Below are 23,582 nucleotides of genomic sequence, written 5' to 3'. Positions count from 1 at the left end.
CCGAGGATCACCTCATCCATGGACTGGGGTAGAATAAAGAAACTGATCTCCTTCCTGTGGTTACCGGAGGAAAGCAGAGTAACAGGAACTGTGCAGGACTCAACGATGGCAACCTGGGTTCCAGAAGCACCGAGGACCCGTTTGGCTGGAGCATGCCCGTCGACGTCGACCCCCAGCCACCGCGCCAGCCCCTCCGAGATAAAATTTCTTTCAGCTCCCGAGTCCACCAGAGCCTTGGATTGCATCTCCACTGACCTCCATGACAAAGTGACAGGCAACAGAAGCTTCTTAAGGGGACTTTGATCCTCCTGACCCGCCAGGCCCCCTACTTTCACTGGCGGGCCATGTCTTTTGGCCGATTGGGACACCTGTTCCGGACATGGCCGGACTCCCCACAGTAGAAACACAGTCCCAGACTCACCCTCCGCTGGCGTTCCGGCCCGGTTAGCTGGATACGACCGACCTCCATGGCATCTGGATCCTGCTCACCCGTGAGCGCCGGAGCTCTGGGGCGGGCTGAGACCGTCTTACCAGGGCAGACCTCCCGGGTGCGGTTGTCCAGCCGAACCGCCTGGGATATCAGGTCATCCAGCGTCCCTATATCCTCTCGGCGCGCCAGTTCAGCCTGGAGCTCCGGACGTAGCCCAAACAGGAATACCCCACGCAGGGCTATGTCATTCCAACCACTTGCGGCTGCCACCACCCGGAAGTCCACCGAGTAATCCGCGATGGAATGACCTCCTGGTCTCATCGTCAGCAGCCACCGGGAGAAATCCCCCTCCTCCTCAGTGTGGTCGAAGGCCTTCTTAAACTCAGATGAGAAACGAGAGAAGGAGTAGTTAGCAGATGCAGCACTCTCGATGATGGCTCAGGCCCAAGCTAGCGCCCGCGAGTCAAGAAGGTTAGTCAAGTAATAGATCTTGGAAGCATCAGTGGGGAACTCCTCCGGAGCCCATTCAAAAACTAATTTACATTGAAGCAGAAAACCACTGGCTCCTCCAACCTCTCCCCCATACCTTGACGGAGAGGAAATTGAGATGATGCAACGCTGGCCGTAGGCCGCTCCACTGGTCACCGAGGGTGGGGGGCCCGATGGCGGAGTAGATGCACCCGGGGCTGATTTCGCCAACTGATTCACCATGGACATACACTCACTCATCTGTTGTCCCAGATGATGCAGGTAGCCCTCGACAGCATCCAAGCGTTCCTTGGGTGTGGCGGGGCGACTCTCTGCTGGGTCGGGGGTCTGGCCGGATCGTTCTGTCATGGTGGGAGTGCCGTTCGACCCAGGCGCAGAGACAGAGGCAAGATGAGGTGTGCAAAGGTTTATTTAGAGCAAAGAGTCACTAGGACTGCAGCCTGGCTGCAGTGCCGCAGGTTGGCTTAAGGCGAGGTTGTGGCAAGGTCGTGGGGTGGTGTTGCGTGGCGAGGTCGAGACGTGGCGTGGCGAGGTCGAGACGTGGCGTGGCGAGGTCGAGACGTGGCGTGGCGAGGTCGAGACGTGGCGTGGCGAGGTCGAGACGTGGCGTGGCGAGGTCGAGACGTGGCGTGGCGAGGTCGAGACGTGGCGTGGCGAGGTCGAGGCGTGGCGTGGCGAGGTCGAGGCGTGGCGTGGCGAGGTCGAGACGTGGCGTGGCGAGGTCGAGGCGTGGCGAGGTCGAGGCGTGGCGTGGCGAGGTCGAGGCGTGGCGTGGCGAGGTCGAGGCGTGGCGTGGCGAGGTCGAGGCGTGGCGTGGCGAGGTCGAGGCGTGGCGTGGCGAGGCGAGGTCGAGGCAAAATCCCTTACTGAGATGTGCTGGGCAGGAGAGCGCTTCTGCAGCAGCACGGCAGACCAGAGAAGATAACGATCCGGCACGGACCAGGTGGCTGGGAGAGGCTTAAATAGGCAGGCAGGGTGGCAGTCCCCAGCTGACTGTAATGAGTAATCAGCAGGACCCAGGGAGACTGGGACTGCCCCCTAGCCTGCCAGAGCAGAATCCTGACAGAATGATTTTGAATTCAATAAGGAATATTTTCTCCAAATCAAAGGCACTGCTATGGGCAAAAAATTTGCACCTGCATATGCTAATATATTCATGGCTAAGTGGGAAAAAGAAGCACTAGATAAGTGTCCAATTAAACCTCTCATCTTTTACAGATATCTGCATGATATTTTCGGATTGTGGTCTGGATCCCAAGAACAGTTTGAGGAGTTCATCAGGATTCTCAACAATCATGACCCCTCTATTAAAGTGAAATTTACTCAATCTGAGAGATCCATTGATTTTCTTGACATGACTGTCTTTAAGGGACAAAGGTTTGAGGAAACTTTTAAATTGGATACAAAAATATTTTTCAAACCCACAGATATTCATGCTCTGCTCCACAAAAAAAGCTTTCATCCACAACATACTTTTTGAGGATTGGTTAAATCACAATTAATTAGATTCTGCAGACTTTGCACTCAAACTAAATCATTTAATAAAGAAGCCTTTAAAACTTTATTTAATGTATTAAAATACAGAGGTTATTCAAGGTCCCTTCTCAGAAATGCTCTAAAAAACTTTAATAAGAAAAACACTAATACAAATGAGAAACAAATAATGATTCCAATGATCACATATTACTCATTACACAGTGCTGAAATGCAAATTAAAATTAAAACCAATTTTACCTACTATATCCAAGCTCAAGGACTTTTACTTAATCATAGAATAGTTTCGGGCCTATAGAAGGAATAAAAATCTGAAAGATTTTCTGGTAGTAGCCAAAGTCAAACAACCGAGATTAGATAGAAATGAATGGAGACAACAATTGTTGGATTCAGAAGTTTAATTATACACAGGAGTTTTAATAACAGACATTTATAACACATTTCCAGGTTCTTTAACCTAAACTTAACCAGTTGAGAACCTTACCAGGTCCTTTATGCCTAAACCTAACCATTCTTATTAAAACTAATACTAAATATATAAATATATAATTTTATATTATCTCAGAATATTAAAATTCCAAAACAAAGAAGAAACCTAGAAAAATAATTAATATAGATCCTAATATTCCAGAAAAAATAATGACTATCAAATAACATTATCTTACATAAAAAAAGTCTCCATGTATACTTACCACCAGGATTATTGCTCTTCAAACACTTAAAGAAAATTAACCAGGTTAATACTTACCATCAATCCATAAATAAAATAAAGGATTATAAAAATATTCATGATCATGAACCATACTTACCTTACTTACCTGTAAAATCCTCCGGGATCCTGAAGACCTGTAAATCAAAAGAAAAAGTTGAAGAAGTTATAATATAAAACTAAAATTGATCTTGGTAGCGGTACTAACCAGAAGTAGCACAATGATGACGCACATAGTGGCGCGACGCGGGGTGGATGTCCTTCCTTCCCTCCACGCGAGACAGGGCGGATGTCCTCTGCGAAGTGAAGTAAATCCAAATCCGGGAAGGCCCGTGCAGACCTGCCACCGACTTTGGGGACGGACAACAGAATACTGAACCTAACCCTAACAGCCAGGTAGCATACCCAGTGAAGTTGAAAATGTAAGCATTTGTAACGCTAACCCACAGAAATGCAGCTTTACATTATAGTAGCCTATGTTGTACACAATAAATACATGCAAAACAAGCCTGTTTGGGCTGGTGGGCTTGTCAAGAGACGGACCTGAATAGACAGTAATGAAAGACTTTAGAAGGGATGAGAGCATTTTCATGCTAGCATTGTGGAAGTACTGATTGCAGGTGCCTGTGTAACTCATAAAGGCACAGTATCTGGACTCTGGGTCGAGCTAAAGCTGGTGCGCTTTCACACATCTGCAGCATCGCACCCCAGGTCGACCCAAGCCGTTCTGAGACCCCCCATTCAGCCGTTCTGAGACCCCCCATTCAGCCGTTCTGAGACCCCCCCATTCAGCCGTTCTGAGACCCCCCCATTCAGCCGTTCTGAGACCCCCCCATTCAGCCGTTCTGAGACCCCCCATTCAGCCGTTCTGAGACCAGGGTTTCCGCCAGACCTTTTCAGTGTGGGCCCCCCCCCGCACAAAATTCTGCAGCGCCCAGACAACGGACAGGGAAAAAAATTAAAATTAGTGCCCTGTTAGCAATTAACAGTTGCGCACCACGTAGCAGCAGCAGCAGCCGACCTCCCCATTCAGCCGCTCACCCCCCCCCCCGTCAGCCGCTCTCGGAGCGGGTGAGTTAGAGTGACAACTGGTGCGAGTGGCGCTTTCACACCAACCCAGTCGCGCCGTGCTCGGTTCAAAAACTGTGTCAGGTCAAACTAAAGTGGGTCGGTGTAGAAACACCGTAAGGCTTTGACACTCATCAATACCCCGTATGGGTTAGCTCTCATCACTGACATCCTCAAAAAATAATACAGTTTGAATATGACACTCCAAGTCAGTTTTATTTTCCTCCAAACATACAAACCAAACCACTAAGAAACAGAAAATCTGCTGAGACACACACGAGCCACAAACACTTCATATAAAAGGAAGCCCCGCCCACTCAGCATGATGGTAAAAGCTGTTTGTTTTCTGCTCCAGCAGCTATTTTACCACCTTAACACCTTAACAAGGAGAAATAGAAAATCTGGTGTGTTTTCTTAACTAAGTGGGAAAACGAAAAATATGTCAGGAGCTCAAATGCGGCCGCTGCATGAAATCATACATGGAGATTTTTTCTTTAGAATTCACCCTGAAACCACACATCAACCCCATTTTTCACTGACAACTGTCAAAGCCGGTTTATCCACCAGAGGTTAGAGAAAGCAGAATCAGACCAGGCTGGGAAGCTTTTATCTGTCCACCTAAACAAGCTTTAAGCTGTCAAACTGTCAATGTTCATTGATTTCCCCCCCAGAACATTAGTTTCAGTCTACAGGTGGCAGAGAAGCAGTTAAGCAAAAAACAAAACAAAAAAAAAACTGAACAATAATTGGATTTTTCTCACTTCTCACTGAAGATGTTGCAGAAGAAACAAAACATAAGGCAAATGTGCCATTTTAACTCTTCTTTAGTGATGCTAAATCACAGTAGTATCCAGTTGGTCCTCAGTCTGCACGTTCACGGTTCATAGAACGTCGTGTCCAGGTGATCTCGGGCATGCAGCTTGAAGTCGGTCGGAGTTTTTGGCCCATCTCTTCCTTCCAGTGAGTCTCGCATGTCACCTGCACCACCTGCTTCAGGGAGTTCCTCAAACCGTCCATCTGTTCTTCAGCTTCATCCAGGGTTAGGGTTTTCACAATAAACTTGACAGTGACTCACTGCGCCATCTTATGGTGGAAAGTGGGAATATGACATTGTTCTTACACAAAGTTATAACAGCTGTTTTGGTTTTCTTTCAAAAATCTGAAATTCTGCACATCTAAGAAGAGACGCTCAGCATTTTCATCCTGCTCCTCTGTCATACGATGATCGTCCATACGGCCAACTTCCAGGTCTTTAAAAATGTACCGTCTGGTCCACTGAGCAGAAAGCTGAAGCAGTTTTGTTTGGCTCAGGTCCCACAATGCCTTGCTCCCTGTCAGAGGTCATATGTGCCGAGGACACCACGCCCCCTCCAGAGCCGCCATGTTGATTCCCCGCAGGCTGCCCAAGTCGTCGCTGTCGCCATCTCTGTTGCAGAAGTCGTCGCTGTCATCATCGTCCAACCGAGGCGTCCCCGTTTTCTGCTGCAGAAACCAACAAGCTGCAAATGAACAAAAATTCACAAGAACAATCTAGAACTATCTCAGCTCTAAGTCCAGAGGTGACCTGACCTGACCCAGCCTGAAAGATTTATATATTGATCAACATCTCGCTTTGTTCACTCAGCTAAAGATCAAGTTTTTACTCCCCACTTCACACTTTCTTCATACTTACAGATTAGGAACTATCTTCGGCAGAATATACCGAAACTTGAGTCTCTGCCAGAAGAAAGTTTAATCTATAAGCTAATGCAAGGCATCAATTAATCCAATTTAATACTCTGCATAGACTTCATTATTCTCAGACTAAATTGCATAGAATCTTCCCTACAACTGCTCCCTTTTGTGATTGCTGTAAATGTGCGGAGGGCTCTCTGGCCCGTTTATTCTGGGCTTGTTCAAAGATCCATAACTTCTGGCAGTAAATCTACCAGTGGTATGGAAGCTTGTAAAATTGCGTATTTCTTCCAGACCCTGTGACTGCTTTGTTGTGGACATCTCCTTCCCTTCTGCGCCTCAGCTCCTCTGAATGGCACACAGATGTATACGCAGGGCTGCACATAAGCAGTGCGCTGGTGCGCAGCGCGACCAAACTAAAACAATGCGTACCTGATGAAACGTTGTAACGCTCATCTGCGTACCAGGAATTGGGGATAGCAAGGTGCGCATCTGTGTGTCGGATAGGCCGGTGCTCACCCGGGGGGGGGGGGGGGGGGGGGGGGGCTGGGGGCGGGGGGGGGGGGGGGGGGGGGTGCAGTGTTCACCCGTCCTGTCGGACCGGGGGGTGGGGGTGGTGGTGCAGTGTTTACCCGTCCTGTCGGACCGGGGGGTGGGGAATGGTGCAGTGTTCACCCGTCCTGTCGGACCGGGGGGGGGGGGGGGGGGGGGAATGGTGCAGTGTTCACCCGTCCTGTCGGACCGGGGAGGGGGGGGGGGGTGCAGTGTTCACCCGTCCTGTCGGACCGGGGGGTGGGGGTGGTGGTGCAGTGTTTACCCGTCCTGTCGGACCGGGGGGTGGGGTGGGGGGTGGGGAATGGTGCAGTGTTCACCCGTCCTGTCGGACCGGGGAGGGGGGGGGGTGCAGTGTTCACCCGTCCTGTCGGACCGGGGTGGGGGGGGGTGCAGTGTTCACCCGTCCTGTCGGACCGGGGGGCGGTGCTCACCCACAGCTTTCTTTTCAGGTGTAATGTTCTGCTGTTGCCAGTAAAATGATGCGCATAATAGTTGGGACTGCTCTGTTTAATCTACACTCCTGCGCTGGGGATACGGCAGCCGCACAGGGACATAAAGCCCGCTGAACCTCCTCTGAAGCCCTCTGGCGCCCCCCAGGGGAGGCGTGCCTCACACTTTGAAAACTGCTGGTTTAAGTGATAAAAAGCAGATACCATGCGAGCACTTTTATTTTTCAGAATTTTAAACACCGATATGTTTCGTGAAAGTTAGAAGGTTTCAGACATTCTGCTGCTCTGCTTCTCTTCATTTTCAGTTGAAATTAAACCAGGTATGTAACACTGTCCACACTTCCCTCTATTTTGTTCTTCCTGTAGGTAGGCCCGGGAAAAATGTAATTACAAATGTGAGGATCGAGCAACATCCCAAGGTTCTCCCCTGAGAACAAGACAAAAAATATGATGTGCACCCCTGTGTATACGGTATGATTATTGCGTTAAAAAAAAAAAAAAAAAAAAAAAATCTCAACTTTATGGAAAACTGACACTCTACCTCAGCTGAAGATGTGGCCAAGTGAAATGAGTATTGTCTTGCACATGGAAAAGATCTGGAATACTGTTGAAGACGAGCTTGGCAGATTTGTTCAGATCTGACAGCCTTTTTTATAACATTTAACAAAACATAAAATTGTATCAATGCCTTATGGTGCGTTCACATCGGACGCGAATAGCCGGCCGATTTACATAGAAAATACATGGTTTTCGCGCGGCCAGGAAGCGGCGAGCGGTCATGCGGCGCGAATTCAGCCATTCTACTCACGCGAACCGCGCGGCGGCTGCACGAATCGCTCTACTCGCGCTGCTCAAAGTTGGGAATGTTGAACTTTCGAGCAAATTCGCGAGCGGCGAACCAATCCCAGAGCCGCTCTATATGACGTCATTGATGACGGACCGGAGCCTCGGGAAACACCAGAAATGGAGGAGAAACTGAACACAGCGGTCTGCCTCGCCCTGAGCTCCCTTCGTCGTATTTTTATAGGGACAGGAATAAAAAGGAGCTTTGAGGAAGATCAGTGAGGAGGTCGGGTCCCGGGTAAACTGAGTGAAGACATTGTGGTGAAACAGTGTTTACTGTTAGTTAAACCGTGAGTTCACTGAGAGGTCGGGTCCCCGGTGGAACAGAGCGCCGATGCGGGACAGCAGCTCGTCAAACTGGACCGGGAGACACGGAAGTCCCGCTGAAAGCGTCCTTCATCCTGGCGCAGCTCCTGAAGTAAATGGTGAAATTCGCCATACTCTGAACGCCTCTGCAAAATATAATGAATCCAGACACGTCGCCTGGACTCGCGACGACGTTGACGGGCTTTATCAAGCAATTAAGCAGACCGCCGGCGACAGAGACGCGAATTCAGCGGCAGCCGCCGCCGGGTCACACAATGCACAGGCGGCCGACCAGGGGCGGATCGCGCCGCGCTGCTCGCCTCCGGTGTGAACGCACCATTAGTTTCAAGCCAGGGTACCACTCTTTTTTTGTTATCTTTTTACCTTTCATACCATTTTTGTCTTGCAGTGTAACGCTGACTGTACTTTATTGAATTTATTGATTTTTGATTTGATTTGATTTTTTTGTGAGTGTGTATGTAGTCGCTGCTGTTCTGTTTAATGTTTACAACTTTATAAAACTTGAATAAACATATTCAAAGAAACAGAAGTGACCTAACAGTGCATGATGGAAAACTAACATTCAAAATGTGACCTTTTAATGAAAATCACCAACAGGCGAGAAGATATGTGCATTTTTGTGGAACGGCAGTTTGAGGTGAAGAGGCGTTACCGTCGGGGCTGGCGGCTCTCTGAAGGGCGGACACACCATGTGGAAGCGCGGGATGGTCACCTGAAAAACCTCCTCCTTGTTGGCTGCAGGAGAAACACACACCAGAGCGGAGCCTCACTGTGAATGTAGCCCTAACCCTGAACCCTGACCCCTGGACCCTAAACCCTGACCCGGAGGACGGCGCTCACCCAGCCGGTGGAAAGTGTAATGTCCCTCCATGTACTCGGACGGCGTGGAGAAGGTGGTGCAGCTGGCGTACTCATGCACCTTCCCAGGCGTCATGACGGGGAATTCTCCTGCACAACACACACACACTCAGGCATCGTCTCAGTGAATGGCAGCGCAGCTCGTCACGCCATGCCTACCGACGACGCCGGGACCCTGAACCTCCTCCACGTTCCCGTCGGAGGTCGTGATTTTCCAGTAGCGGCTGTCCAGCTGGCAGGCGGCGTCCGGCAAGGCACTGCTTGACATTTCTATCCTGCGCACACACAGATACTGATGATGGCAAACATAATGGTTTTTAAAAACACTGTGAATCAGCAAGACTCGCAAATAATTACACAAGAGTATGCACTGATTTCATGAACAACAAAAAAAAAAAAATTAAATTCCAAATAAAATATAAAAATGTGAATTTTGTTTGTTGACTCCTTCTAAATTCCTGTCATGTGTTGCTGATGGTTATGTAAACTTAAGTAGTTGATGAAATGAAGATTCTTTTACTGGACAATTCTAACTGGTAAGACTGACAAAGTACAAATTACTGCACATTAAAAAAGAAAAAAACAATTTAAGGACCTATTTTTTCATTTGCTTGGAAAAAATGTTTAATGACGACAAAACAAAATACAATAAAGAGAAACATAAGAGCTGAGCGCTACCTGATGCGGTAGGTGAAGAAGAAGTGTGGCGGGTGGACGGAGGACAGCTCGGGCAGGAAGGACGTCGATACAGAGACGGTGATGTCCCCGGTGGTCGCCACGCAGCTTTTATCGTGGACGTATCTACAGACGGTGGGACAGACGGCACGACTCAGGACAAAGACAACGCAGGAAGACCAGCGTCTGGAACCGAGGCACACCTGAAGATCTGGTCTCTGATGATGGGAAACTCTCCACTCACTACGTTCTGGACGTACGTGGTGAACCACTCCAGGAAGCACGAGCCTGAGCATGCACACACACACACACACACACACGAGAGTTGATAAAACATCGAAGCATTGGACGCTGAACTAATACCCCTTTCCCACTGGCCAAAAAATCTAAACCTGCTAATACTCGGCTGCTCCTGGCAATGGGAAAGGGTTTATACAGCATTTCAACCCGGTTTTGTATCCGCTGGGCTTGAGTGTGAAAGGCGTAGCTGGGCCGACGTGGTAATTTACGCAATGAAGTCAACCCAGCATGGCTACGTTAGCACGCTAGTTGCCGTTCTTGGACACAGCGTGAGATATCCTTCGTCAAGACGACCCAGCATTGGCGAGATCAGAGAGCTTCTCTTAATCGGTGGGGAAGAAGAGATTGGTCGACAGGTAACGGGAACCTTGCCGTGGTCTGTCGCTCTGATGATGTCATCAATGTGGGACACCATCAGCGAGGGAAAATGCAGCCACACAGCTTGCCTGCAGACAACAAGACCGGGGTCTGCAGGCAGTGGAAAGGAGTCAAATGTCGACTGTAGCGAGTTGACCAGTGTTACCCGCTACTTTCAGTGGGAAAGGGGTACAAGTGAAGCATCATAAAGACGTCTGGACTGACCTGTGATGAACATGTCGATGGCTGAAGGGTCCTGAGCCATCTGATCCTGACACACACACAAACAAACACAGTTCCAGTTTGAACAGTCTTTCTCTGATCTGTCAGTCTGCTGGTCCGTTGTCCAGGCCACCAGGTGTGAGTCTACTCCCGTCTCTGTCAGTCTGACCCTGAGGAGCAGAGGCTGGACGGGGTTAAAGGTGGAGAAGGAAGATGAAGGCACCTTCTACTCTCACCTTGTCCCGATAAGCAGACTGTAGAGGGCCGACAGCATGGTGGGTCTGTGTGATTCACTGTTTGTATCATGTTTTGTGTTATTTTCAAGACATTTCAATGGTTGTGCCATGTTTTGTGATTATTTTCTGGGTGTTTTTTTTTTTTTTTTTTTTGGTGTTAACATTTGTGGTCACATTCCTTGTAAAAGGTTTGTCGTGTGTGGGACCAACCCAGGAATTCCACATCCTCCGTGTCTGCTCCGTTCCGCCCCGCTCCGTTCCTCTCCGTATTCTCAGAACCCACAGCTCCGGATTGCTCCGGATTGTTCCGGATCGCTCCGGATCGCCTCTGTTCCGCCCAGCCGGAGAAGCAGAGCAGTGCATGTATGGACATGAGCCTACAGACGGGCCATGTATGCAGCTGTGTAAACTTTCAGAAACGGTCGACTGCAGCTTGATCACAGGCAAAATAGAAGTTTATGTCATATAAAACTTGAAAGTGTGTTTTAATTTTTGTTTGTACCACTTTTTAAAGTGTATATTTTAATCAGTATGCTATGCCTATTCATAATGTATCTGAACATTACTGTGAAGACAAATAAAACGTCTTTAAACAGTTTAAAGTTTTTAATAAAGACTAAATGATTTGATTTTGTATAAAGCCGGAGGTTGTTAGTTCTCTTTCCTCTTTGGTGCATCTGAACTGTGGACATTTATGCGTGCGGAGACCTGGACGGACCGGACCGGACCGGACGGAAAAACAGACCTTGGCTCTATTTTTGGACTGGCGGAGCGGAGGCTGTGGAACAGCTACCGTCATTAAAACAGCAACGTATTTGCCGCGGGGGTCGGAGCTGAGCGGACCGGAGCCAACACGGAGGATGTGGAATTTGGGTGTAACCCGTGGTCCTCGGAGCTCGTGCCGGGTACGTACGGGACAGGGGTAGAAGCTCTCGAAGCAGCGGCGGCCCTCGGCCGGCTCCAGAGCCATGTACTGACTGAGACCCGTGTGGAAGCAGAACGTGAGCGGCAGGCAGCCTCGCATCCCCTTCCTCTGCTGGAAGCCGCCCGCCGCCGTCTCCACGTCCAGCAGCACCTCCGAGCGGTAGTGGTTGGACAGAGACATGCTGCCCATCAGCCTGACACAGAGTCAGAGAGAGGTGAACACACACACACACACACACACACACACACACACACACACACACACACACACCCTGGGATGACCAGGATCTGGCCATTGTGGATGCGATAAGAGCAGCGGTAATCGTCCGGGAGCCTGCAACCAATCAGAGCCTCGATGTCGTTCAGCTCCGCCTCCGTGGCGCCATCTGAGTACCGAAGACAAACACCACATCACCACTGAGACATAAAAACACACTAACATTCAAAACTCCAGAGGAAATTTTACTTTGTCCCTGCCGGCTGTAAAACGGCAATAGTAAAGCTGACGAAAATTTAGAAATAAAACGTAAACAGTTGGAGTTGAAAAGACAGGATAAGGGCATGAGTGAAATGTGGCCGTCGTGGCCAGATATCTTCCAGACCAGAAAAAAGCTTTTCCTCACCACTCTTGGAGGACGTGAAGTTTCCGACTGGTTAAATCCAGTCGAATGAAAAAGCAAAATAGATATGTATTGGCGACTCCAAGCCAGCCTTGTCGCCCTGAGAGGAAAGCTGAGGGTTCTGTTTGTCCGACGCTGCCGCGTCCTCCAGAGAGCGCGCCAGGACGTGAATGCGGTTCAAATCGTTTAATTCACATCCGTCAGCATGCAGTCGGCTGCACCTCCAATGGCCTCTTTGTGTGAACGTAGGGCTGGACGATATGGCCCAAAATTTTATCATGATATAAGTCTTAATTTCAGTCGATGCGATATAATTCCGATATTGATATAAATTATACAAAAGCCTCAGAAAAACTGTTAAGAATCATGCACATAATGTACCAGCTGTAAAACTAGAAATGATTTATCCAGGAAGCTCCTCCAGTATCACATTTTAGAAATAAAAACTAAAATAAATTAAATGTTTACCTTTTATTTAAGAAATATGAAATCACTGTCAAACAGGTTTCACCTGTTTCAATGTAAATAGCTTTAACTTTACACTTAAATACAGATATGTTATTGTCATAAATTCAAACACAGGTGCTTCAACCAGGAAGAAAAATAAAAGTGCTCAGAATTACTGCAATAAACAGAAAAAAGAGTGAGCAACAACAAACAAATATTACTGGGACAGGGAATTGAAATAACTGCCAGACATTCACCTTTTCAGTATTAATAGCTTTAACTTTTAAACTACAACACAGTTTTTCTTATAGATTTAAACAAAGGTGCTTCAACCAGGAAGGAAAATGAAAGTGCTCAGAATTACTAAGGTTAAGTACAGAATTACTTAAAGGAGTCATATTATGCAAAATTCACTTTAAGAAGGTGTCTTTATAGTCATATTGCCTCCCAGAGCCTCTGTATGATCCCCCAGAAGTGAAACATTCAGTCACCTCCCTCAATTGTGCGCTCCACTTTTAAGAAAATATACACTCAAACACGCGGTTCTGAAGTCTCCCTCTTTCTGAAATTCATCCTAATTCAGTGTGCTGCAACATAAATAAATCTGTGCCAGTAGCACCGAGAGTAATTCTGACTGCACTGGGTGAAAATACAGGTTGTCAGCTTTCAAATGACACCCCAACCATGCATGTACTCCAAACAGTTCAAGAACAGCATTCAGTTTACTTTGGGTACGTCTTTAGTTGAACTTTTAGGCGAAAATGGCCCCGAGCTTAAAGGGTTAAAGCTAGGGTTGGCGATCTTGGAAAAATAGCGTTAGCATGCAGCATCTCCCCAAGGCTCCGTCAAGCTAGCTCCGCCCAGCTCCCACCCCATTGGAGGAGCTCCCGTTGGAAGCGGAGACGTTCGCGGTGCTTCTGCGTCCAGTGCGTTCCTGGCCTAACCTGTCCTCAGCACTTCGCTTCTTCGTTTTTCTTTATTTGCACAACGCCAAGTTATGGCGCATTGAACGGTGAGTGAACCCCCAAACATTCGTCTCCGCCATTCTGCAACGACGCTCCGTCCTTCTACGTGCACTGAACCAGGGTCAGTGCACGCGTACATGTACACGCAGGGGGCAGGTCGAATGGCGAAGGGATTTGATTGGTTCAAAAAAAAAATGTCCCCTCAAGACTATTGGTTGCTGTTTTTCCCGTTTTACTCCTGCTGTAGATAGCGGATATTTTCCAAACTACTTTAAGAACACGCTATGAATTGCTTCCCATCGGGTCATAAAGATCATTTTAACCAGTATTTAAAAAAATGTATCTCATTCAGATCGCCAACCCTAGCTTTAATGACAATGAGCTTGTAGCATATCGTCCAGCTCACAGCGACGGGATGGAGGCGCCCTGTGTATGTGACTGACATTTTCTTAAAGAGTTATTGAGACCGATAGTCTGCATCTGTCAACATGCTATCTTTACTGGACTGTTCAGTGAATATTCTTAATTTGTGGCCATGAATTAGTATTTCGTGCGCACGATTTATTATTTTGCGGCCACAAATTAGTAATAATAATAATTTATTCAATTTAAAAGCGCCTTTCACAACACCCAAGGACGCTGAACATTAAAACACCGAGAAAAATTAAAAGCAGTTCTAACAACATAAACAAAAGGCAGCAACACTGAACGGTGAGAGCGACGATGAGCCGTTGTTGAAGTAGGACTGTCTGAAGAGGTGAGCTTTGAGTCTGGCTTTAAACAGTGGCAGGAAGTCAGTGGTGCGGAGGTCTGGAGGGAGAGCGTTCCAGAGCTGGAGCAGAGCGACTGGATGCTCTGGACCCCATGGAGACCAGGCGGCAGGGGGAACAGGAAGCTGGAGGAAGAGCGGCGTGAACGGACAGGAGTGGCCATGTGGAGGAGGTCGGATATGTAAGGTGGGCCAGGTTATGGAGCGCTTTGAATGTAATGAGAAGAGTCTTATAGTTAATTCTCTGTTTTATTGGAAGCCAGTGGAGCTGTTGTTCTGCGCAGCCTGAGCGTCTGACGTCACTCTGGTGAGTGTTTTCCGTGTTGGTGAAGCTTGCTGAAGCCTGCGAGCGACTGAAGTGATTGCTGTCTCTCTCTTGCTATTACTGTTAATTCACGAAGCAATCAAAAATCGGGGTTATTTACGCCCCCGGGGTTACTTCGCCCCCGATTGACCAAGCGATCTCTCGTGAATTACATTTCTTCTCCGCCGTTAGCGCCACCGGCGTGCTAACTAGCTTAGCGTGCTAACTAGCTTGGTCCGCCGGGACCGCTATGGCGTCCTCCCCTCTGTCTTCTTTTCTTTCCTGCTCAGTGTGCCGTATGTTGAGTCAGAACCCTGCCTCCCTTGACGATAGGGGTATTTGCGTAAAGTGCAGTGTATTGACAGCGCTGGAGGCCAGGGTAACCGAGTTAGAGGAGCGGCTGCGCAGATGTGAGGGGCAGGGCAGCGCTAGCTATAGCGAGGTAGCGGCAGGGCTCGCAGCCTGTTCCCGCAGTGAGAGGAGTGTCAGCAAGCCTAGCCCCGCAGCGTGTCCCGAGCAGCCGGGACAAGACCAGGACCGGTTTGTGACAGTCCGGAGGAAGGCTAGTGCTAAGCACCGCCACGTAGCACTCCAAGAACCGCTTCACGTCTGCAATAGGTTCTCTCCCCTCAGCGACGACACGCCGGCTGAACTGGACACGCTGGTGATTGGCAGCTCTATAGTTAGAGACGTGAAGCTGCCAGCGGTGAAGGTTAGGTGTTACCCGGGGGCCAGAGTGGGGGACATCGAGGGGAACCTCAGGCTTTTAAAACAGGAAGGTAGGAGATTCCGTCGAGTCGTGATTCACGCAGGCGGTAATGATGCCCGGCGGAGACAATCAGAGGTGCTCAAATTACAAGTAGCCTCGCTGTGTGAATTGGCTAAGTCGATGTCTGATGCCGTAATATTCTCTGGTCCCCTGCCCAATTTGGTCAATGATGAAATGTATAGCCGACTTTCATCATTCAATCGCTGGTTGTCTAGATGGAGTGAGGAAAACGGAGTTATTTTTCTAAACAACTGGTGCACCTTCTGGGGAAAGCCTGGGCTCATCCGCAGGGACGGCATCCACCCAACTTTGGATGGTGCAGCCCTTTTAGCTCACAATATGGCTGATCGGCTTCGTACTCTAAATTGACAATCCAGCTATGAGCCCCGGGCGCAGAGCAGTCGTGTAGAACACTCCTCTGTTGATCTTGTTGATCCCGTCACTAATCCTGCTCCCGGATTTTTACAAGTCAAGCATGGAGGTTTACCTAGGCTAACAGAGACTGAGTCTGTCCAAAGTGCTCAAAGCATTAAAAAAAAGTCAATGGGTAAAAAGCTTAACACCTGTACAAGACAGAATAACTTTTCCAGTAGGAAATACATAAAATGTGGTCTACTAAACATTAGAGCAATCTCCACTAAATCTCTGTTAGTTAATGACCTTATCGGTGACAATAACATTGATCTCCTTGCTCTAACAGAAACTTGGCTCCAGCAAGATGACTATGTGAGGCTCAATGAATGTACCCCTCCAACCTATGTTAATTTCCAAACAGCCAGATCAACAGGTGGAGGTGGAGGTGTGGCAGTGATTTCCCACTCCAGTCTTCTTCTTAAACCCAAAACTAATGTTAAATTCAACTCTTTTGAAAGCTTAATACTAACGCTTACTTGTCCAAATTGGAAGAATCAAAAAGCTGTGCTATTAATTATTGTGTATCGACCTCCTGGTCCTTACTCTGACTTTTTAACTGAGTTCTCAGAGTTTTTAAGCAATATAGTATTGACTCATAACAAGATCCTTATAATAGGTGACTTTAACATCCATGTGGATGATTCTGGTGATAGTTTGAGTAATGCGTTTATTGCAGTATTAGATAGTATCGGTTTCACTCAAAATGTTGATGAATCCACTCATAGTCACAAGCACACCCTGGATCTGGTCTTAACATATGGGATAGAAGTCAGTGACCTAAATGTTCTCCCTCAGAACCCCATACTGTCAGACCATTTTTTAATTACTTTTCAGGTTTTGATTGAAGACTACTGTGCTCAAAAAGATAAAATTCAGCTGATACGGACATTATCTGAAAAATCTGTGGCTCGGTACAAAGAATTGATCCAGCCTGCATTTGCTGCATTATCTTGTGAACTCACAGAAATGAGCTTATTGACCAGTGGTGGTAATAGTGATCAGTTTGTTGACAGTGCTATGCACTCACTAAAATCTGCCCTTGACGTAGTGGCCCCGTTGCAGCTGAAAACCAATCGACCCAGGCGCGTTGCTCCATGGTTTAATTCTGAAACCCGTGTTCTCAAACAAAAAACTCGGCAATTAGAAAGACTGTGGCGTAAATCTAAATCAGAACAATCTCTGAAGGCCTGGAAATGTAGCTTGCTAAGCTATAAACAAATTCTTTTTAAAGCCAAGACATTATATTACTCTCGTTTAATAGAAATAAACAAAAATAACCCTCGGTTTCTATTCAACACTGTAGCCAGACTGACAAACAGTCATACTGTAGTGGAACCAGTAATCCCAGAATCTTTAAACTGCCATGACTTTCTTAAATTCTTTAATGATAAAATCATAACCATTAGAGGTAAAATCAGTGAAGCGCTTTCCTCAGATCAAGCTCAGGGAATCTAGCCACTGCCTCCACCTGAAATACCTAACCCTATACCTGAAATACTAGATAGTTTCTTATTAGTAAATGGGGCTGAGATTACTTCAATTGTAATGTCTTCTAAAACCTCAACCTGTCTCCTAGATCCAATTCCAACTAAGCTTTTCAAAGATATCCTTCCAGTTATCTTAAATACGATCATAACTATAATAAATACCTCTCTAGAAAATGGCTATGTGCCACAGTCATTTAAATTCGCAGTAATCAAACCACTGCTGAAAAAACCTAATCTCGATCCTGATATTCTCGCTAACTACAGACCGATATCAAATCTGCCTTTTATTTCAAAAGTCCTGGAAAAAGTTGTGGTTAAACAGCTTTACCGCCACCTACAGGACAATAGTTTATTTGAGAAATTTCAGTCAGGATATAGAGCTTATCACAGCACTGAGACTGCGTTAGTTAAAGTCACTAATGACTTGCTATTGGCGGCTGACGCAGGTCTAGTCTCAGTCCTGGTTCTCTTAGACCTCAGTGCAGCTTTTGATACAATCGACCACAATATTCTCCTGCAGAGGTTAGAATGTGAGGTCGGCATCAGAGGAAAAGCCCTCTGCTGGTTCAAATCCTATTTATCTAATAGGTACCAATTTGTTCACGTTAACCAACAGTCCTCACCGTGCTCCCAGGTCAGTTATGGGGTTCCTCAAGGGTCCGTGCTCGGACCAATTTTATTTCTGTTATATATGCTTCCTTTAGGGAACATAATTAGAAGTCACGATATCAATTTTCATTGCTATGCAGATGACACACAACTGTATTTATCTATGAAACCTGATCAAACTAATCAAATAGACAGACTCAGTGACTGTATCAGAGAAATTAAAACCTGGATGACTACGAACTATCTCCGTCTGAATCCTGGCAAAACAGAGGTCATTATACTAGGCCCCCATAAACTGAGAGAGTGTCTATCCAAACAGATAACGTCAGTGTATCCTCCTCCTCTACTGTGAGGAACCTCGGGGTCTTATTTGATCAGGATATCTCATTTAAAGCACACATCAACCTGGCTTGTAAAACAGCTTATTTCCACTTGCGCAACATAGCTAAAATAAGAAACATTCTACCTAGAAGCGATGCAGAAAAACTCATCCATGCATTTGTTTCTGCGAGATTGCACTACTGCAACTCCCTTCTCGCAGCCTGCCCAAAAAGTGTATTAAAAAACTTTCAGTTGGTTCAAAATGCAGCCGCCAGATTATTAACTGGAACTAGAAGACGTGAACACATTACTCCCGTTCTAAAATCTCTTCACTGGCTTCCAGTCGAGTTTAGAGTTAGATTTAAAATCCTTCTCCTCACTTACAAAATCCTAAATGGGATGGCTCCAACCTATCTCCAAGATGCTTTAACGCCTTATCAACCAATCAGAGCACTTCGCTCTCAAAATGCAGGGTTACTGGTGACTCCTAGAGTCTCTAAATGGACACTAGGTGGAAGAGCCTTTAGCTATCAGGCACCATTTTTATGGAACCAGCTTCCAAGTGGTGTCAAAGAGGCAGACACAGTCTCCACATTTAAGGTTAGGCTCAAGACGTTTCTCTTCGATGCAGCCTATGATCAGGTCAGCTAGGGATTCTAAACTAAACTAAACTAAACTAAACTAAACCAAACCAAACTAAAGTAAACCAAACTAAACTAAACTAAACTAAACTAAAACAAACCAAACCAAACTACAGTAAACCAAACTAAACTAAACTAAACTAAACTAAACTAAAACAAACCAAACTAAAGTAAACCAAACCAAACTACAGTAAACCAAACTACAGTAAACCAAACTAAACCAAACTAAACTAAACTAAACTAAACTAAATTAAATTAAATTAAACTAAACCAAACCAAATTACACTAAACAAAATTAAACTAAACCAAACTAAATTAAACTAAACTAAACTATACTAACTAAATACTAGTTTAAACAGTTAAGTATCCACAAAGCTGCCCCAGGAGCTAGAATGCTGTGGGAAGTACGGTGCACTGAGCCCTGTCCTCTAATGTCTGAATGTTATTCCCTTTAGTCCGTTCATTGCTTTTCACCTGCTGTCCCCCCCTTCGAGGGGGAGTCTTCTCCAGTTTCAGTTGCTGACTCCACTATTACGAGGGCCTATGAACAAGCTCCATCCGGACCGGGAGGACACCCCTGTCGGTCCTGCCTGTGGACTGGCTTCGGTTCTACTGCTGGGATCCGTGGTTCTTGTGCTGGACCGACCAACGGACTGTCCTCAACATTGTCCTAGGCTTTACTTCTTATTGTCTCATGCTAGCTGTTGCCAAAGCTGTCCGTCCCTGGGAGAGGGATCCCTCCATACTGTGGTTCTCCCCAAGATTTCTTCTTTTCCCACTGGGTTTTTGGAGTTTTTTCTTGCCGGATGTGAGGGTCGAAGGCGGTGGTTGCTTCGTTCTGTCTCGTTACTGTAAATATTGACATATTACCATTATGCTTATTCACAGTTTTTACTTTTACTGACAAACGTAACATCTTGAAGCCCTCTGAGGCAACTGTTGTTGTGATACTGGGCTATACAAAAATAAATTGATTGATTGATTGATTGATTGATTGACTGTTGTAAGATGGGGGTGATGTGGTGAATGGCGGGAGTCCGGGTAATGAGGCGAGCTGCAGAGTTCTGGAGGAGCTGCAGTTTCTGGAGGGATTTGTTGGGGAGACCAAGGAGAAGTGCATTGCAGTAATCAATCTGGGAGGTGACGAGGCTGTGGACGAGGATGGAGTGGTTTGAGAAGTGAGGAAGGGTCGGAGACGAGAGATGTTGCGCAGGTGAAAGAATGCAGACCGAGTGATATTACTGATGTGGGAGTGGTAAGAGAGTGTACTATCAAGGATGACACCCAGGCTCTGGACCTGGGGGAGGGAGGGACAGTTGAATTGTGGATGGAAATGGAAAAACTGTTGGATTTGGAGAGAGTGGAGGGGGTGCCTACAAGGAGGACTTTGGTTTTAGAACTATTTAGTTTCAGGAAGTTGAGAGTGAACCAGGAGTGAATTTCTTGTAGGCAGAGGGAGAGGGAGGCTGGAGGGAGTGATGAGATGGCTGGTAGAGAGGGAGAGCTGGGTGTCGTCAGCGTAGCAGTGGAAATTTATATTGTGTCTACGGAAGATGTGACCAAGCGGGAGAATGTAAATGATGAAGAGAAGGGGACCCAGGACAGAACCCTGGGGCACGCCGGCGGAGACAGAGAAGGTGTTGGACTTATGAGATTTGAGTTGGATGAATTGTGTGCGGTCAGAAAGACAGGAGGTGAATCAGGCGAGGGGTGTGTGGGAGATGCCAATGGATGAGAGTCTGAGAAGCAGAGAGCTGAGAAATGGTGTGGAATGCTGCTGAGAGATCAAGGAGGATGAGAATGGAAAGGAAACCAGAGTCTGAGGCTAAGAGGAGGTCGTTGGTGATTTTGAGGAGTGCTGTTTCAGTACTGTGTCGGAGACGGAAGCCTGATTGAAACTGCTCGTAGATGTCGTTGGTGATGAGATGATGGTGGAGCTGAGAGGCTACAGATTTTTCAAGGATTTTGGAGAGGAAGGGTAAGTTGGAAATAGGACCAAACTTAATGAAATTGGATGGGTCCAAGCCGGGTTTTTTCAGGATAGGGGTCACAGTAGCGGTTTTGAATGAGTGAGGGACAGTGCTAGAAATAAGAGAGGAATGAATGATGTTGGTGACGAGGGGAGCAAGTGAAGGTAAGCAGGTTTTTACAAGAACTGGAGGGAGGGGGCCAGCTGGCAGGTGGAGGGTTTGGCTTTAAGAATGAATTCAGAAATGGCTTGGACTGAGGGGAGGACAAAGCTAGAGAGTGGGGTTACGATGGGCAAGACGGGGATCGCAGAGACTCCAGAGACTGCAGGACCACATGTAGAGAGTTGCTGGTGGATATCAGAGATTTTGAAAACAAAAAAGGACATGAGGGAGTTACAGAAATCAGTAGACTGCATGTGCTGGGGGAGAGAGTCAGGGGGTTTTGTGATGTTGTTGAGAAGAGAGAACAGGGTTTTGAGTTGTGTTGATTGGAGTGAATTAGACCAGAGTAGTGAGGAAACATGGTCCTTATAAAGCATGACATGATTATTGTACATCTCTTTGTGTATGGTGAGTCCAGGTTTGTTGTACAGCCGTTCCAGCTGTCGACCTCGGGATTTGAGCTGACGGAGGGCAGGGGTGAACCGGGGTGAACCGGGGTGAACCGGGGTGCAGAGTGGGAGAAAGAGACGGATCTGGTTTTTAGTGGAGGACGACTGTTCAGGAGTGTATGGAGGCTGTTGTTGTAGTGGGAGACCAGATCGTCAGGTGAGCTATTGACAGGTGTGCTTGGAAACTTATTAATGTCTGAAGAGAAGGTGTCAACATTTATGTTTTTGATATTGCGGAATGATATGGTACGGGGGAGGATAACTTTGGATAAAGAGAGGCTAGTATTGAAAGTAATTAGCATGTGATCAGAATATGGCAGCGTGTGAGGCGTAAAGTCAGAAGGAGTGATCCCAGAGCAGCAGACTGAATCCAGAGTATGACCTTTACAGTGGGTTGCGAAGTTAATGTACTGCTGCAAACCAAAACTTTCTAAACAAGATGAAAAATCTTTAGAAAGAGGATTTGTGGTATTGTCCATACGAATATTGAAATCACCAAGGATAACTGTATTTTGAGACAGAGATGAGAAGTGAGTAAGTAGGTGAGAAAAGTCATTCAAAAAGTCCTTATTATATTTTGGCGGGCGGTAGACGGTAGCCACAATTACAGGAGAGGGTCCAGGCAGCAGTGAGGCAGAGTACTGGAAGGAGGAGAACCCCGGAGCAGCAGGTACCGGCGCCACTTTCCAGCTCTGGCGGTGTAACATGGCGAGACTCCGCCCCGCCCACACGTGCAGGGTTGACCGATGTAAACAAACCCCGGCGGCGCGACTCATTCAGGGAGGCAAAGTGATTCGGCTGCTGCCAAGTTTCAGTTCGGCACAAGAAATGAAGCTTTCGGTCCACAAGGACGTCACGGATGAGACGCTTCCTGCTGCTGAGAGAGCGGATGTTGAGGAGACCGAGGTTGACAGCGGTGGAGAAGCTCTTGGCCGAGGAGTTAGCCGACTCAGCTAAGCTAGCCAGGACGCTGTGGTCAACATCCCGACCAGCGTAACGGGACGGACGGCGAAAGGTGGACCAGAGCGATTTTATTGGATGAGAGTCATTGTACTGGAACTTACGGCGTGATCCACGGTGAGTGTATCTCCGTCGGGGCTGGAAGGCGATGTCCGGCGGGATACCGAGCCCAGGTGGTGGCGCAGAACGAAGACGTGGTGCCGAAGTTTTAAAAGTTGGGCAGCAGAGTACAGGAGGAGAGCATTTGTTTGGGGCCGGGACACGTATGACACCGGGAGCCAGATGATGGCAAACCATCTCCTTAATTGATAGATCCACATCGCTTCTCAGGAGAATACGAGGTCAGCCACAGGTCACAGGTCACAGGTCACAGGTCCAGGAAGGCCACAGATAACAGCTGAAGCCACAAGTCCATCACGACATTCAGGACTGTGCCATCACAGTTTTATCTTGTTTAGTTTACCGGTGAGCAGCGGCAGCAAGAGCGCGCCAGCGTTCACTCAACCGGAACCGGAACCCGGAAGTATTCCGGTAGTCATTAGCTTGTGGAAGCTTGTTCAGTGGCGTTTACATCACGAGTTCTCAGTTTGGAGCTCAAACTCACCGCGGTGGAGCTTAGCTTGTAGCCTGAGCTGAGGACGGCCAGCTGTGGTGTGCTGCCGAGTAGTGATCACTCTCTGCGGCGCTTTCTGTTTTGCTTGAATCGGCGGCGCCGTGAACAGCAATTAGTGATTGTGAAACGCAGACTGTAATGCACTATATTGAAATATCGAAAATTTGTTTAAAACTCATATCATCGTTATTGGATAAAAATATACCGCGGTATATATTGCTATCGGAGTTCTGTCCAGCACTATGTGAACGTGCATCAACGAAAACGGGCCAAAACACGGCAAATGGTCAACAAAAATTATGGCAACCCCGCTCTCCTCTCTCCACCTGCCTGCAGGTAAACACACCTCGCCGCCCATCACTGCATGCGTCACGTGACCAAGCGCCCGTGCATCACCATGGAAACCTTAAAGGTGTAATACAACATTTTGATTTCCGGGTGGATCACCCTAATAATTGGTGGGTCTGTTTGT

At 47.3% G+C, this 23,582-nt stretch overlaps 1 protein-coding gene across 1 annotated transcript in view; it reads right to left on the bottom strand.

Moving 5' to 3' along the window:
• Positions 1-4,385: 4,385 nt before the first annotated feature.
• The window catches only part of fbxo3 (F-box protein 3), a 32,139-nt gene continuing 12,942 nt past the window's right edge, over positions 4,386-23,582 (bottom strand). Inside the window, exons 4-12 of the mRNA XM_030086429.1 lie at positions 11,882-11,996; positions 11,600-11,804; positions 10,454-10,499; positions 9,775-9,859; positions 9,575-9,697; positions 9,056-9,171; positions 8,879-8,986; positions 8,691-8,773; positions 4,386-5,672 (exon numbers count right to left, since the gene is read on the bottom strand). Coding sequence (XP_029942289.1) covers positions 5,532-5,672; positions 8,691-8,773; positions 8,879-8,986; positions 9,056-9,171; positions 9,575-9,697; positions 9,775-9,859; positions 10,454-10,499; positions 11,600-11,804; positions 11,882-11,996 — 1,022 coding nt within the window. The 3' untranslated portion in view covers positions 4,386-5,531. The remainder of the gene's footprint in view (positions 5,673-8,690; positions 8,774-8,878; positions 8,987-9,055; positions 9,172-9,574; positions 9,698-9,774; positions 9,860-10,453; positions 10,500-11,599; positions 11,805-11,881; positions 11,997-23,582) is intronic.

The sequence above is a fragment of the Salarias fasciatus genome (genome assembly GCF_902148845.1).
Source record: "Salarias fasciatus chromosome 23 unlocalized genomic scaffold, fSalaFa1.1 super_scaffold_20, whole genome shotgun sequence".
In the NCBI taxonomy this organism is placed as follows: domain Eukaryota; kingdom Metazoa; phylum Chordata; class Actinopteri; order Blenniiformes; family Blenniidae; genus Salarias; species Salarias fasciatus.
Note: the sequence above shows the minus strand (reverse complement) of the source record. Positions and strands in the feature narration are given on the sequence as shown.